General features: G+C 38.6%; 1 protein-coding gene across 2 annotated transcripts in view; it reads left to right on the top strand.

Annotated features, from left to right (window-relative positions):
* Nucleotides 1-547: 547 nt before the first annotated feature.
* LOC132641250 (DNA topoisomerase 3-alpha) overlaps nt 548-17,259 on the top strand; it is a 69,195-nt gene continuing 52,483 nt past the window's right edge. For both annotated transcript variants that reach the window (XM_060358165.1, XM_060358164.1), the window contains exons 1-8: nt 548-919; nt 4,711-4,889; nt 4,991-5,063; nt 5,277-5,399; nt 5,492-5,613; nt 5,694-5,766; nt 5,861-5,977; nt 12,161-12,244. In XM_060358165.1, the coding sequence (XP_060214148.1) occupies nt 617-919; nt 4,711-4,889; nt 4,991-5,063; nt 5,277-5,399; nt 5,492-5,613; nt 5,694-5,766; nt 5,861-5,977; nt 12,161-12,244 (1,074 nt within the window). In that variant the 5' untranslated portion in view covers nt 548-616. The remainder of the gene's footprint in view (nt 920-4,710; nt 4,890-4,990; nt 5,064-5,276; nt 5,400-5,491; nt 5,614-5,693; nt 5,767-5,860; nt 5,978-12,160; nt 12,245-17,259) is intronic.

Raw genomic sequence — 17,259 nt, 5'->3', positions numbered from 1 at the left:
TAAATGTTAAACATGCTTAGAATATAATGTATGTAACAAAATAATAACAAAAGTTTATAGTAGAAAACCTTAATCGAAGATTTTTGTAGGGTTGTTTTAATCGAGTTGTACATTGTTTTTTTCCAAAATTCGAGCTTAGAATATTTCTCATTTACTTGAATATACCGAGAATCTAAACTTTCCCGACGAAAATTAATAGAAAACGACTTATTATGAAGTGGGGACCACCTTGAAATTGCCTCCCATGGCGTTTTTTTTGGGCGCGGTTGGACGAGTGATGGGACCCGATGGGTTTTTATGGGGACTCCTATTTTACTGCGCTAAAGGAGAGATGAAATATCCGGTAAAGGACTTAATCGTGCCGTTACAGTTAAGTCTTTTAACACAGTATTTTACTGGCCTAAAGGTACTTTTGTATCAATTGTTTTGGGTATTTTGGATCACTTGTTCTTTTATTGAGTCATTTTAGTTCCGGACTCCGGAATAGGGCGCAAATAATAATAATTAAAAAAAAAAAATACATTAAGTCTACAAAATGCAAAGAACCCAAGAAATTTTGCTTTCACCAGACACACCTCCAAGGCGGGAAAATAGAAGAAAAGGTTTGTTCACTAAAATGGCGGGCGGCGGCCGAGCAATAAGGGTACTAAATGTGGCGGAAAAGCCATCAGTAGCAAAAGCAGTATCAGGGATACTATCAAAGAATCAACCAGGTGGTATGAGAGTAAGAGATGGACGTTCAAGGTACAATAAAATCTTTGAGTTTAATTACACTATTTGGAATCAACCTTGTCACATGTTGTTTACTTCTGTTACGGGTCACCTTATGGAACTTGAGTTTGATGAACGTTACCGGAAATGGCATTCCTGTGACCCCCTTGAGCTTTACACTGCACCTGTTCGGAAACATGTTCCTGAGGTAACCTCTTTTTCTTCCTATTTACCATTAAGGACCCCTTTGGCCATGAAATTTTTGAAGTTCGACTTGTGTTTGGTTATAGTTCTTGCAAAGAACTATTTGGTTGTTTGAATTCACTGCAAGTGAAAACATGTTTTTCAAATTCCGAATCTCATGGCCAAACATTGATTTCAAAATTATGTAAATTTTTTTTTTCCGGAAAAAGTGAAAAATTCTCGTGGCCAAACGGGTCCTAGTGTTTGGCGGAATTTGGATTACACCTAAAACCCTGTTTTCACCTTTTTTTTTCCTGCTTTTAGTACATTCAAACAATCAAATATTTTTGCAAAAACTATAACCACACACAGCTCCATCTTCAAAAATTCTAAATAAAGTGAAAAATATTTAGTAGGCGTTTGGCCATATTAAATGAAAATCAAGTGAAAATTTTCTGAAAGAAGTGAATAATTGTCACGGCCAAAAGGGTCCTTGATGTTTATCTCCTTCCGAACATTTGTTTGTTGCTAATTTGGTCATTTTTCGAATAAGATACGGGATTCCCATATGCTTGAGAATCCAATCCAATTGTTAATGTTGATTGTAGACACTGAGGCTTTTCACAGTGTTATCAAAAGCGAAAAGCGCAAAAAAGCTCTAACGTCAGCTGGGGCTTTAAGCGCAAAGCGCAAATAAAGCGTGGGCTTTAATGAAAAAAAGCACAATGGTGCAAAAGTACAAATATATATATGTAAGTTTAGTCCAAGACTAATAAATAATAAGCATGAATTACAAATATATGAACAAAAAAATTGTAAAAACATTACGATAAAGTGAAATGTCATTCATCTATTGTCACCTCTTCAAGAGAGGCTCATTGACAAGAAAAGTTATGTCTCAGAGCCTTGATGACAACACTGAAGCGCATATAAAGCGAGGCGAAGCGCTCAACATGTTTTGAGCCTCGCTTCAGGGCTTAAGCGCGCCTTTGACAACACTGGCTTTTCATTCTATATGATATGATTCAATTTGCAGAATATGAGAAAATAGATTTTAGGCATAATACATTGATAGACACCTTTTTTGGCCTCAACTGGCAATTAAACACTCCAACTTTGAGAATGCACATCTAGACACCTCAAACCGTCTCCAGTGTGTCTCGTGAACACCCGATGCTGACGTGGCAAATAAATTTTGGAGGGGCCTAGATGATCATTTTGTAAGCTGGAGTTTAAGTGTCTATCTATGTATTCTGCCTAGATATTAACTTAGAGCCCGTTTGGATTGGCTTATAAGTTGCTTATAAGTTGTTTTCAACTTTTTTGAGTGTTTGGCTGGCCAGCTTAAAGTCATTTTGTGCTTAAAATAAGCTCAAAAAAATAATTGGGCCCATTTGACTTAGCTTATCTAAAGCAGCTTATAAGCCGAAAACAACTTATAAGCCAAAAAAAAAAAGTTAGACTACCCCAACTTATTTTTTTTTAGCTTATAAGCTGTTTGCAGCTTATAGGCATAAGCCCATCCAAACAGGCTCTTAATCAACTTTTGAAAGGTCAATTGCTTTATACTGAAGCAATGGCCGTATTAGAATTGCTTTAATTTTGTTGCGATTGGTGTACTGTTTCATAACCGAATGAAAACTCAAAATTTGATAATCTCCCCCTTTAGCTTTGGTAGCATGTGAAGAACAAGAACAGAAAAGGTAGGATTTTTGTCTTTTATGTAAGAGACTTCAGCCACATTTAATATGGAGAGTAGTAGTTTCCTACTTCATAAGGAGACATGTCAACGGAAAGATGTGAAGTCCTATTGTAAGCAAATTTAATTAAAAGCAAATGTTCCTTCCAAGAAGCATACTTCGTTTTAACCATGTAAGATATGATACTTGGCCTAACTCAACCCCAAAAGCTAACTCATGAGGGGGGAGTATTGCCCAAGTTCATATAAGCAAACCACCAGTCCATTCCTTAACCAATGTGGGACTTTAACCCATTCTGACACTTCCTTTCACGCCCAGGCCTAACTGGAGGGGGGATCGAGAGCCTAAACGGGAATGGGCCCGGCTCTGATACCATGTAAAATATGGCACTTGGGCGTAACTCAACCCCAAAGCTAGCTTTAAGTTCGAAGTTATGTTGCTGGAAGATGAGGGCTTCCTGAAAAGAGTTAAAGGTTGGTGGGATTCTTTTGAAGTGAGGGGGTATCCTGACTACGTTTTGTCCATCAAGTTAAAAATGTTAAAACACAAACCGAAAGAGTAGATTAAAATTTGTTTTGGCACTTGGGAAAGAAAGAAGAACGAAATCCTTACTCATTATTGGTTTTAAATTTTAGTAGTTTAACTTGAATAGCTTTAATTAATCAAGATATATACTTCATATGCCATAATAGCCACACTCGGATCCATATCCTCGAATCCTAAAATTTATGAGATGAAGAATATGAGCTTTAGATCCGCACCCGTATTGGATAACCGCAACCGAGTCCTAGCAAACTTAGATTCCAACTCCTTTTCATGCAACAGGAGACCTCTCACAATTCAGGCATAACCTACCCAGTAGATTCTTTAGTTATGAGGAAGAAAATCCGAACATCTTGGGCAACAACATAATTTTGTGGAGGATGATACATTGTTTCTGATTCCATACGCACATATAACAGTGATTAGCTAATCTTCTTCAATTCTTTTGTGAATCGTCTTATTCTAAAAGTAATTTAAAATGACGTCCACCTATGCAGTCTAAGCCCAAAAAAAAAAAGGATCGTGGAGGAGCCTTCACTTTTTGACAAGTATCCTTTAATTTTAGTCCCAACATTAATAATAGATAGATTTGAAATAGAACATAACCCTTCTTCCCTCATTGCTGATAAGTTGTCTCAGTTGGTTGAGCCGATTGTCTTCCCAAAATATAATGTTTTTGCCAACAGTCAAGCTCAAAATGTACTTTTGAAATTCCCCCACTCATTAACAATTCCTCTCCATCTTTATCAAAAAATAAAAGTAAGCAGAATTAACAATTCCTCTCCAATGGCTGATCCCATAATGTTTACTGATTTTCGAGACCTTTTACTTGTGCCATTTCTATACTTGGATTTGATACATCTTTCCACATAGCTTTATTCTGTGTGGCATTTCCACATAGACTCTTATTAAACTTTGTCAGATCTTTAATGCCTAGGCCACCTTGTGCCTTTGATTGAGCAACTGTAATCCAACCCAGCAAATGAAATTTTAATTCGTTCCCAAATGCCTTCTGAGAGAAACTTATGTCTCAGTTTACCATGTCTCTTGTTATTGAGGTAGGATTTCGTACCCACTAGCCTTATTATAAGCACTTAATAATCTTTCGGCAGATCTAAGATCATCTTATTAACATTTCACCAAAGTGAAACAAATAAATTACAATCTTGTATTCAGCGTTGGAACTTCCTAAAGTACATCCAACTATCTATACCATATATTCTTTACACCAAAAGTTCAAATAAAATGGAGAAAAACTCCTAATTTTCCACTTCCTGGTCAAGTATTTGTCTAGCCTATCTCTCCACTATGGGGCAACACCGCAATCTACTGAATGTGCTTTGTCCTCGTCCCAAAAAGAAGTTCTAGACACAAATTATGTATCCCCAGTTCAAAAATTTTCAAGATAACCAAGTCTTTCTTTTTTGTGTTCCTGTCAAATATTGTTGTATTTGTGCTTTATCTTTTTCTATATTGTAAGTGAAAACCAAATATAATTTTTCTCATTTGGTATATCGGAACATTGTTGTGAGTGAAATTGAGATATCATTAAATATTTTCTGATACTTTGTAGGATAAGTTGGATATTAAAAGGACACTGGAGGCAGAAGCCAGAAGTTGTCAGTGGATTATATTGTGGCTCGATTGTGATAGAGAAGGAGAAAATATTGCATTTGAAGTGTTGGAAGTATGTAGACAAGCGAATCATAACCTTAATGTTTGGAGAGCTCATTTCTCTGCCTTAATTGACAGGTTCCGCCAGCTAGTTGACATCTTCTGTTCCATGCTAAGTTTTTATATGCCACTCACAAATTGTCATTTTACTTTCTGAAAATTACTTTTGAGATCACCAGGGAAATTCACCAATCAATGCGGACCCTTGTTCAGCCAAATCAGTTAAAATCTGATGCTGTAGATGTTCGGCAAGTGAGTTCCCTTGCTCATGTATTCAATTTTAAGACAGTGAAAAACTGATTTAGATCTGAGGCAGCCAAGTAAATCTTTGACCATAATGTTCCCGCGACGATAAAACTGAAGTAACATATTTAAATAATAAAATAAGTACTACCCGTTTTATGGTCAAGTATGATAGAATGGTCTAATTTAGTTCCTTTCTGTATTTTCTATTTGAATCTGCAGGAGATAGATCTTCGTATTGGAGCGTCTTTCACAAGATTTCAAACAATGCTTCTGGGAAGTGCATATGTCCTTGATTTTGCAACAGATGATAGAAATCTTGTCTTAAGCTATGGTCCCTGCCAGGTAACAAATATATAACATTTTTAAAAGGTGAATTTTGTTTTATGGTCTGAGGTGTAACATTTTGCATCGTTCACCATATTTTTGAGTTGCAGTTCCCTACACTTGGCTTTGTTGTGGAGCGGTATTGGGAAATACAAGCACATGAACCTGAAGAGTTTTGGACAATCAACTGTACTCACAACTCGGATGAAGGCACTGCTACCTTTGATTGGATGTAATGTTGCACTTGGTTCCATCATAAAATTATTTCTGAAATAGAAGGTCAAAATACATATAATGATTTTGACTTGGCAGGCGCGGTCATCTGTTTGATTACACATCTGCAGTAACAATTTATGAGATGTGCATCCAGGAACCCACTGCAACAGTGAGCTCCAAAAAGCCAATTCTCATAGCTAAGCCTAATTATAGAGCAGAAATTTGAGGTTGCAAATCTCACTTAATCATGTTGTTTTGGAAAGGTTAGCAAAGTTAAACCGCAGGAGAAACTCAAATACCCCCCTCATCCTTTAAGTACAATTGAGCTTGAAAAGCGTGCATCCAGATACTTCCGTATGAGTTCCGAGCAGACAATGAAGGTTAGCATGGCTCAAAAGTTCTTCGTTGGAATGTTTCTTAGCATGGCTCAAAAGTTCTTCATTGGAATGTTTCTTTTGCTCGTCTTTATTTATTTAGTTTCCTTGTTATGAAAATATTGCAAGTTTTCCCTTTCTTTTCTTTTATTTTCCTCTTTGGTTTCTTTGTAAAATTGAAGTCTGCAATTGATTTAGGTAAACTAAGGTATAAAGTTTACACAAGATCACGATCTTATATATAAGATTAATAAAAGATCTTTCTTGATCAATCCTTTTGCACTTCATTCTTCAAGGATAGTTTTGTTGATACATATCTCTTGAGAATCTTTTGTTATTTGATTCTCCAACTCCAGATGAGTTTGAGGCCTCCGACGCCCTTTTTAAATATTTTTGGTTGCACCCCCTATCTCTAAAGGGCAAGGGTGATAGCTTTCTTGTGGTACTAATTGCGAACTCATTCCATTTTAGGAAGGTTGAAAGAATCAAGCAGTTTTCCACTCAATCTTCTTTTCCTTATTTCGTTTCTCACATGGTATCATATTATTTATGAAATATTAATCACTGTGCATTTACTATTGACCTCCGGAAGATGAGAAATCACAGTTGTTGACATTTCTGGCTACATTCAAAGGCTGCCCTACATTTCAAAGGCGTTGCACGTAAACCAACGCCACATACAGGCCCGGAATCCTCTGCCGAGAAGAACCCAGAAAGCAGCAACCTCATTGGAGTTGATAAGTGTCTCCACTCTCCGAGAAAGAACTCCGATCTTTCCAGCAAAGATCTGTCCACGCACCGACGCGTGTGGCATCTTTCAGTAACTTTGCCGAGATCCTTTCTTCCGTGGGACCTGCTTACTCATCGCGAGTTCACCCATCCAGTTTTTGATGTGTTTCAAGCTCTAATCTAGATTTCCGGCGAGTTCCTTTTCAGCCATTTTTTCTGCAGATCCCCAACATTAGGGGGTCTCCTGGTGCTACTATATCTCTTCTTGAACTTCTAAGGATTTGAGTTTGTTTTCCTGCAAGTCAAACTTTACCATGACATTTTCCAGCAAGTTTAGTCATCTACCAACTATTTTTTTGGATCAGGTAAATCATTTTATTAACAATAGGGGACCTGTATACAAGCTGTATACCAAAAAGAAGAGAACCTACACCAACATATGGTTTTCAACGAAGACACTGAATCATCTAAGTAATAGGTGTGTCAAAGGTAAACCAAAAAGAAACTAAAGACAAAAGACTATTTTGCAACTTTACAAAGTCCTTCAACCCCTTCAAAAGCCCTCCTATTCTCGCTTTCCATATGATCCACATAATTGCTAAAGGAGCAACATTCCAAGCCCTTGGATTTCTATTCCTCCTCCTATAGGCCCAGCTTTCTAATACCTCCTTCACTGTTTTTGACATCAGCCATTGCAATCCAAACCAATTGAGAACCACTGTCCACGATCTTGTAGCCATTGGACAATGCAACAAGAGATGATCAACATCTTCGCCGGAACCTTTGCACATGAAGCACCAACCACATAGGTGATCCTCCTCTTCCTCAAATTTTATTCTGTCAAAATCGCTCCACGCTACAACCACAAGAAGAAACAACCTTCTTAGGCGCCCTGGGAACCCAAATAGATCGATATGGAAACGTAAACTCCTCTCTCCCTAATAATCTCATAATAAGATTTGACAGTGAACAAGTCTTACCTACTCTCTGCCATCTCTGTGTCGGGTGTAACATGTGGTGTGTACTTCTGCCTGTAACCAAATTATGAAATTCTCCCATCTCCTAATGCTGCAGTTCCTCCTAAATCTGAATCCCATTGAACTCCACCCTCATTAACCAAATGAATTTGTTGGATTGTCGAATCTCTTTGACACGACACTCTGTATATGTTGGAGAAAACTTCCGTAGCTCGCTTTAACCCTGCTTCCATCCCCAACCCTAAGGTTACTTTTACTGAAATACAGAAAAGTACAGGCTAAGAGATCTGGGATAGCTGTTACAATCAACTCAGCATATCCAAATTCTCCAAATGCTAAAATGCGTTTCCTATTATGCTTCCCTTACACCAAAATACAAATTCTGCAGACATCTATTCTTTACATCAGAAATATGAGAATTTTTGCCTTCAAAGTGTCTTCTATTCCTTTCCGACCAAATGGTCCACATAATGCAAGGAGGGATTGTTTTCCAGATTTTCTTCTTTCTTTTGCCCACTTTCTGACTTTGTCAGCTTTCTAATTTATACTATAAGGCATAACCCATTGCACTCCACATATATTTTTTTTTCTGATCAAGTGCACTCCACATATGTTTAAAAAAGAGACCCCAAATCTATCCAGCATAAAAGAATGAATAGGGCAAATCCCCTCCTCTGAAGCATATTTTGAGTGAGGCAGCCATTTCTAGCTGCTATCCAGTCAAAACAAGCCATTTTTGCAGGAGCTTTAGTCTTCCACAACATCTTCCAAGGCCAGTTACCTCCCACAGTCCAACCTGTCTGCATCAAGTTGTAACAACTTTTAACAGAGAACTTTTTATCTTTGCTTTCGACCCAGACCTGCAGATCCTCTTATTATCATCCAGAATCACAGGTTCCAGCAAGTTTAACAATAGACCAACATCTTCCACCTCCCAATCATTGAAATTCCTCCTAAATTTAAGTTGCCATCCTGTATTAGGGTAACATTCTTCGAGTAACATTCTGCCATTGTACATAACTTGTTATTTGCAAGGCTATACTAAATAGGAAACTTCTCCTTTAGCTTTTGCTCTCCTAACCATACATCAGTCCAAAATCTGATTTTGTAGCAATTACCAACCTCCAGCCTCATATTTTGTTGATACAATGGCCATAAACTACTTATAAACTTCCAAACACTAATCCCTGTAGATGCCACAAATATACCTGGATCCAATAATCCTTTCTGCCATATTTAATAGCTATTAGCTCCTTCCAAGGCTCATTCCCTTCTTCGTTGTACCTCCACAACCATTTGCACAATGAACTTTTATTATGGAGCTTCAAATTTCTCGCCCCTAAACCTCTAGCCTCCTCTTTCCTCATCACATTTTTCCATCTAACTAGTTGCATTTTCTTCTTTTCTGCATTACCTTCCCACAAGAATTGGGTTCTTAATGTGTTAATTTTCTTCTCAATTGTTGACGGCATCGGGAATAAAGATATTAAGTATGTTGGGATCCCATCCATCACACAATCTTCCTCCGAGAGATAAAAACTGTTTATTCCCAATGGACAGCTTCTTTGAACATTTGTCAATTACACCTTGCTATATTCTTTTATCATTCTTAATTGCACCTAAAGGTAAGACCCAGTTAGCTGGTTGAGAGTTTTTTTTCCTACCCAGCAGCTCCGAATGTAAGGTAATTCCTCCACTACATCATCTGCATTGATGCTAAATATGCTACTCTTTGCCAAAGTATTTTTAAACCTTTTACTGTTGCAGCAGAAGCCAATAAGACTCCTCTAAGGTACAAGAGTTGCTCCTTTTTATCTTCACATAGCAGCAAAGTCTCATCTACATATAATATGTGAGAAACAGTCATCTCAGCACCTTCTCAGCCTTGTATTTTCCGACTGTTGATCCATCTCAAGGATTCAGCTCTTCTAATCATCAAACTCAAAATTTCCATTACCAAAACAAATAGATAAGGAGAGAGTGTTAATTTGCACGACCAATTATCTATTCTATTGTGTACTAGATTTTCGCCTATATGATAGAACACGTTGCTCTACCTGTTCCAAGCTACCGTTTGTGGAATAGTAAAGAACAGTAAAGCAAGGGCACAACAGTTTTTACATTGAAACCACACGGCTCACAAAGGTGAAAAAACCACGACTTACACCTCTGTAGGATTTTCCCCAAACTCCACTACAACTGTGAGCCTATGCAAATTCAAGTTACAAGCTCAGCAAAAGGACTTTTCATACTTTGGTTTGCAAGTTGGGCATGTCCGACATTTTTTCCTTGGGGGGTAGTGTTGATTGACGTAGTTCTGATTGATGAGATGCGAGGCGGTGTTAACACGAAGCTAGAGGTGTGGAGACAGACCTTGGAGTCTAAAGGTTTCAAGTTGAGTAGGACTAAGATAGAATACTTGGAGTGCAAGTTCAGTTGCGCGACCCATGAAGCGGACAAGGACGTGAGGCTTGATACCCAAGTCATCTCCAAAAGAGGAAGTTTCAAGTATCTGGGGTCAGTTATCTAAGGCAATGGGGAGATTGACGAGGATGTCACACATCGTATTGGAGCGAGATGGATGAAAGAAAGCTCATTTCCGGCGTTTTGAGTGATAAGAAGGTACTGTCAAGACTTAAAAGCAAGTTCTTTAGAGTGGTAGTTAGACCGACTATGTTGTATGGGGCGGAGTGTTGGCCTGTTAAGAAAGCTCATGTGTAGAAGATGAAGGTAGCATAAATGAGGATGCTGAGATGAATGTGTGGGCATACCAGGAGAGATAAGATTAGAAATGAAGTGATTCGGGACAATGTAGGAGTTTCCCTCATAGAGGACAAGATGCGGGAAGAGAGGTTGAGATGGTTTGGATACGTGCAGAGGAGATCCGTTGATGCTCTTGTGAGGAAGTGCGAGAGGTTGGTCGTGGTTGGGTTGAGAAGAGGGAGAGGTAGGCTTAAAAAGTCTTGGGGAGAGGTGATTAGACAGGATATGGTGCAACTTCAACTTACCGAGGACATGACTCTTGATAAGAGGGTGTGGAGATCGAGTATCAGGGTGGAGCATTAATAGGTTACGCACAAATTTCTTTTCCATAGTAGGAGTAGTATATATTTGGTACGTCGGTTATTATTAGATCCCTAGGACTATCCGAATGGTTATTTCACTCTGTTATCCTATTATTTTGCTGCTAATACTGCGTATTATTAATGTTTATTACTACTGATGCTTTTTCATCTCTCCTTGATGCGGGGGTCTATCGAAAATAGCCTCCTATCTGTCACAAGATAGGGGTAAGGTCTGCGTACACTCTACCCTCCCCAGACCCCACCTGGTGGGATTCTACTGGGTAGCGTTGATTGATTATCTTGATTCTAGGAGATTTTATCTCCTAACTTAATTGTAAAGAATAAAATATTTTATTTCATTATATTTACTGTAATTGATTATCTTTCTTTGATTAGTCATTGTACTCGTTGTATAAGTACCCCTTCTCATGGGATATAGAAATATATAAAAGTATAATGAAACCTTTTCTTCTTTCTCAATATCTACACTGTCTTCTCTTCCTTGTTTTATTTGTCACAAGTTCTTTGTTTGAGGCATTGGAAATGAAGGTTCAGATCCCAAGCTCATGGACTTTGTTGCTGTTACTCTCATTGATCATCCTGTCGTTTTCTGTTGCTATTAGCTTTTGTGTACTTGCTTTTTTTGATCTTTATGTTCAGGTTAATTTTGGCATTTGGTAGATTCTTTCTTTTAAGGTTTCCTCCATAATTTGGATAGATTCCTATATTTATCACCCTAATATCTAGTGCATCAGAACTATGCAATCACATTTACTTGGAGTGTCAAAGGGGCGAGTGGAGGGGGAATTAATATAGGTTGAGTCAATAAATGATTTACAACCCAGCATTCCCAAATTTTACTTAGATCAAGATGGGTGATGTTGATTTGACTAAACTATGGGTCATAGCCGAACCTTTTGAAATCAAACCATTTTTTCCATTGATTTATTTTTTTAGTACTAAAGTATTGAATTACCAAACCGATTTTTAGGAAGAGTGGAAGTGTAAAGAGAAATATCAATAACAGATTATATAAAATTTCCTTCTCTATTTGTGGTCAATTTGGACACAACAACCCAAGAACTCATCCGAAAACAGTCTTTCTAAAAATTGGTTTCCAAGACCTCTTGAAGCACTCCAAACTTTTAAATGTGGAGAATGAAGCCTCAGACTCTTGAGTGCAAATCGTGCTTACATGAGTGAGTCACATGAACCGGGATAGGATTGTTGTTGCTATCTTATTCCAGAATCTATTTTCTTTGTCAGAGAGTTGATTGTTCTGGTGGTCAGGAGTATGACATTATTTGCTTCATTGATGAGGGCACTTTACTATTGCTGTGAATATATTTTATTGCACAACATGCTTAGCCAGGGTTGTAGTGATTAATTTCCTCTATTCCTTTTCGAGTTTTTGATAGGTGGCAGAAGATTTATATCAAAATGGTTTTATCAGTTATCCTCGCACAGAAACTGATCGCTTCTCGGAGAAGACGGACTTGCGGGTGAGTTAACTATTTATTTTTCTATAAGCTAAGAATAAGTCATGTTGTAGGTAATGTTCTTCAAGCCGTGCCAATGGTCAAATCATTATGATAAGCATGTGAGCGGAAAAGAGCTTATGAAAAAGCATCACTTCCATTGCCCCAGCCCCCATTTCACTTTTTACACATGCAATGATGCCCTTTCATCTCCAGTTAACCGATTTCCTGCATGAACTCCAAAATATATGGTATGCTGTTGCTGTACGAGTTAAACTATCTCCTTACTCTATGTACAATCAATGTGTGTCAACCTAAATGGGATAGAGGAAATTTTACCAGCGATATGCAGGTGGAAGCTTGGTAAAAGGAAATGTACATCTACTGATGTTATTGAAGCTTAGGTTTCTTCTTCTTCTCTTGGTCCCATTATTCGCTTTAAAAAATAGAACTGGCTGATCCAAACTGCTCTTTGGTTTGATCCCATTAGTCGAGGTGCGCACAAGCTGGCCCGGATACCACAATTATTAAAAAAAGCCAAAAGTTTTTACCAAATTGGATTAACCTGAACCTGCTGAACAAGCTAAGTGCCCAAACCAGTACTTGCACTTGCAATAAGTATGAAAAAAAAAAGAGTTGGAATTCTATTATTCAAATTGAATTGTGTGAAAAAATGAAGTTAACATTACTTTTTTTGACAAACTTAACACCCCTGCTATTTTAAGAAGAATGGCACGTTTCTGAGTACGAGGGCTAACGTACCTAATTTCATTTGCGATTGTCTGAAATCTACCCTCCGTTAACCTATTGGCTCATTTTTGCCCTTGTCATGAACGACCCTCCAAGGTAGTCTAGTCGGATGAGATGGATCTAATGTTGGGGATTTACGATGGAGGCAATTTTGAGATACCCCTTTACCCCCTTCTCTCTCTACCTCCCTTTACCCCTCCTCTTCCTCCCATCTACCAGACTACCACTACCACCACTACCATGAAAATTTTCTTCCCCTTCCATCACCACCTTTTCTTCCTCAATAGACTCCACACGTATTCCACTCAATACACACACTAACACACTCTACAAATCCTCTTACCTGTGAAAGGCCCTCGCAGTTAACACACTCCCTGTCAGCCACTCTCCAAAGGGATGATCACTGCACCACCTTCATCGCCATTGTCACCCCAAAATTCCTGCTACACCTTTTCGTTTTTCTAGTCTTTTTGTACCGGTTTCCACCACAAACCACCAATCTTTATCAGCCCTCTGTTTTTCAATCACTAAAATATACACCAAAACCTCCCTCAACCTTTCATCATCATCTCCTCTAAAACTACCACAACTGGCCTGACCTCCATTTCTTTCGATCACACCTAAACATCAACAATTACTCATCGTTAATTCTAAATGCTTTCTTCTATCAAAACCCACCACGAATGTGATTTTGATGGTTGTTTTTTCGTTTTCAACGAGGGTGTAGATTTGGATGTGAGTCAGATTTTTGTGTTAACTGATATGGGCTTTGTGGCTATGGAGATTTTTCTGGTTGAGGGGCTTAATTAGTTCTAGATTTGAATATTTAGGGCAGTTTTGTGGTGGGCTTTTTTTGGGCTGTAGTGGCAGCCGTTCATTATGGAGGTACTGGGTAGAGAGTGGCTTTGGTGGGTTGAGATTTTTTTTTTTTTTGGTGGGGTGAAAGAGTTGGGGGTGTTACTGTATCTTTGAGAGGGTGGTAAGAAAATGTTTTTAGGTGGTGGTAGTGGTTATCAATAACCCGAAACAATTAAAAAGGTCCAAATGTACCCTTATGTGGCTTGTACAGTGTCAATTAAGTCCAATTTTTCCACGGTGTAAAACCGTTAGTGGGAGGGGTAATATTTGAGATGACTTTAAGGTGCAAGGCAATCTGAGTTAATAGGTTAACAAAGGGTACTTTTTTTTTTTTATAATGAAGTAAGGTGTTTCATCGATAGGCATCAAGTAGATGCAGAATTACAAGAGAAACAAAAGGGCTCACAGAGAGCACAGGCAATAGTTGTTAGCTTCTTTACAATACGTGAAACTAGCACTAGAGAGCTAACAAAGTCCAAAAAATGTTCAGTGCTAATTACAGGGGTTAGATTAACCCAACTGAATAGAAGAAATAGACAACTAGCTTTAAGAGAGTGGTTTGGAGTTGAAATCCCATCAAAACATCTATGGTTCCTTTCAGTCCATAAACTCCAAAAAATAACTCCAGGGATCGTCACCCAGACTTTCTTGATGGACTTATCAACTCTCCATGAATTCCAGCCTGCATAAGCCTCTTTCACATTTTGGGGCATGACCCATTGTAAGCCAAAAATACAGCAGAAAATATTCCATAGGTCCTTTGCCACTGCACAGTGAAGGAGCAGGTGATTGACTGTTTCTGGGCTATTTTGACACATATAGCACTTATCTTCCAGTTTGAGGCCTTTTTTGTTCAGATTATCTATTGTTAAACATGCTTCCTGGATGGCAATCCAACAAAAGCAGATGATCTTGGTAGGCATTTTGGTCTTCCAAATAAGTTTCCAGGGCCAAAGCTCAGTTATCTGATTCTGGCAGCATATATGATGATAACAATCTTCACAGTGAGAGAGTTATTTGTTCCCCATAACAATGTATCAGCACATGTGTCATTCATGTTATATATCTCCACATTAGCGAGTAGTTCAAGCAGACTCCCTATCTCCCAATCCTGCACATTTCTCCTGAGCACTACACTCCAGCTATTGCCACATCTATTCTGTGCAATTGTGGAGTTTTTGTCTCTAGCAATCTGAAACAGGCTTGGGTAGACTTCCATGAGTGGAATGTTACTTAGCCATCTGTCCCTCCAGAATTTAATATGTGAGCCATCCCCTGCTTTGAACCAGACCTTCATAAAAAATTCGCTCCACAGCTTACTAATGTATTTCCAGGGACCAACCCCATGGGGTAAATTGGAAGTATTTGTGCTCCATTTGTTCCTTCTTCCATACTTAGCAGCAACAACTTCTTTCCAGAGGCTAGAGTCATTTGTACTAAACCCCCATAACCATTTCAAGAGCATGCTTTTGTTGTGAGAGGCTAAATCTCTAATGCCCAATCCTCCCTTGTTCTTTGGCTGTATAACTTTTTCCATTTGATGAGATGGAATCGGTGAGAGTTGCTATTTCCTTTCCATAGAAAATCCCTCCTAATCTTGTCCAGCCGACCAAGGATCTTGCTAGGAATAGGGAAAAATGACATGTAGTATGTTGGTATGCTATCGAGCACACTGTTGATAAGGACTAGTCTTCCACCCATTGATAGATATTGCATCTGCCGGGAGGCCAGTCTTTTTGGAAACTTCTCTATGATCCCATTCCATATTTCAGCATTCCTGAATTTGCTACCCAGAGATAAACCTAGGTATGTGGTTGGAAGTGTTCCAATAGTACACCCCGTGATACTTGCCAACTCTTCAATGTTTGGGACAGTGTTGACTGGATACGTTATGCTTTTCAGCACATTAACATGCAAACCCGATAGGGCTTCAAAGAGGAGGAGAGTAAGGTTCAGGTATAGCATTTGTGTTGAGTCAGCCTCACAGAAAATGATTGTATTGTCAGCGTATAGCAGATGTGAAACTGTGATTGAGGCCCCAGGACTGGAACCCATACTGAAACCCTGATTCCACTGCATTTGTCTGGCCTTGTCCAACATTTTGCCCAGACCCTCCATTTCTATAATACACAAAAAGGGAGAGAGAGGGTCCCCTTGTCTGATTGCTTTCTGAGGAGAGAAAAACCCCGCTGGTCCTCTATTCACTATGACTGAGTATTTCATAGTTGAAATACTAAATCTGGTCCATCTAATCCACCTATCTCCAAATCCCATCTTTCTAAGAATAGAAATAAGGTAAGACCAGTTGAGCTGGTCGAAAGCCTTCTCAATGTCAAGTTTGCACACCACACCAGGTTCACCACTTTTAACCCTCCAATCTAGCACTTCATTTGCTATCAATGCTGCATCTGTGATTTGTCTGTGCTTTATGAAAGCATTCTGATGAGTTGAAACAAGCTTACCAATAATCCTCTTAAGCCTTTCTGCCAGCGGCTTAGACACAATCTTGTATGTACTACCAATGAGGCTAATTGGCCTGTAGTCTTTTAATTCCACTGCCCCTTTCCTTTTAGGTATCAATGCAATGAAAGATGCTTTACATGATTTAACCATATGACAATTCTGAAGGAAATGGCTGAGAGCTCCCATCACTTCTGGCTTGATAAAATCCCATGTTTTTTTGAAAGAAAGCCGTAGTGAAACCATCAGGGCCTGGTGCTTTGCCAGGAGCACAAGACTGAATGATAGAGTGAACTTCCTCCTCATCAAAAGTTTTTTCAAGCATATCTCTATCATCACCTGATAAGCTGGGCACATCTCCAAAATTGGTAGTAGGCCTCAGTTTCTGTGTACAGGCTCTGGTAATATCGTAGTTTCTCTTCCTTAATTTGCACTTTGTCTTCAATTATTTCACCATCCACCTTGAGTTTATCTATGTTGTTATATCTTCTGTGAGAGTTGGCCATTGCTTGAAAATATTTTGTGTTCTGGTCACCATCTTTAAGCCACAAACATCTGGACTTTTGCCTCCAAGAAATTGCTTCAGCTTTGGCCAAGTTCGGAATTTCCAACTTCAGATTAATAAGCCTTTGCTTTTCCATTTGAGTGGGGATTCTGTTCTCAGCAGCTTGTTGTAAAGCTGATATTTCTGCTAGAGCTCTGCCTCTTCTTTCTTCAATCCTTATTCCAGATGGTAATATTTTTTTTCAGATTCCTCAATTTTTGAGCAAGGATGAAATCTGGGGAACCACCTACAGTATAGCTGTGCCACCACCCTCTTAACATGTCAATGAAATCCTCTTGCTGCAACCACATGTTCTCAAATTTGAAATAGGCTTGTTGTTGCCCAATCTCCATTTTCCAGCAGTAGGGGTTTATGAAGATTTTTAGCAAGAAGAAAGGGCTTCTTGTATTTCTGAATGAATATACAA

Source organism: Lycium barbarum, chromosome 5 (genome assembly GCF_019175385.1).
Source record: "Lycium barbarum isolate Lr01 chromosome 5, ASM1917538v2, whole genome shotgun sequence".
Classification (NCBI taxonomy): Eukaryota; Viridiplantae; Streptophyta; class Magnoliopsida; order Solanales; family Solanaceae; genus Lycium; species Lycium barbarum.
This window is presented reverse-complemented; position numbering and strand designations above follow the sequence as displayed.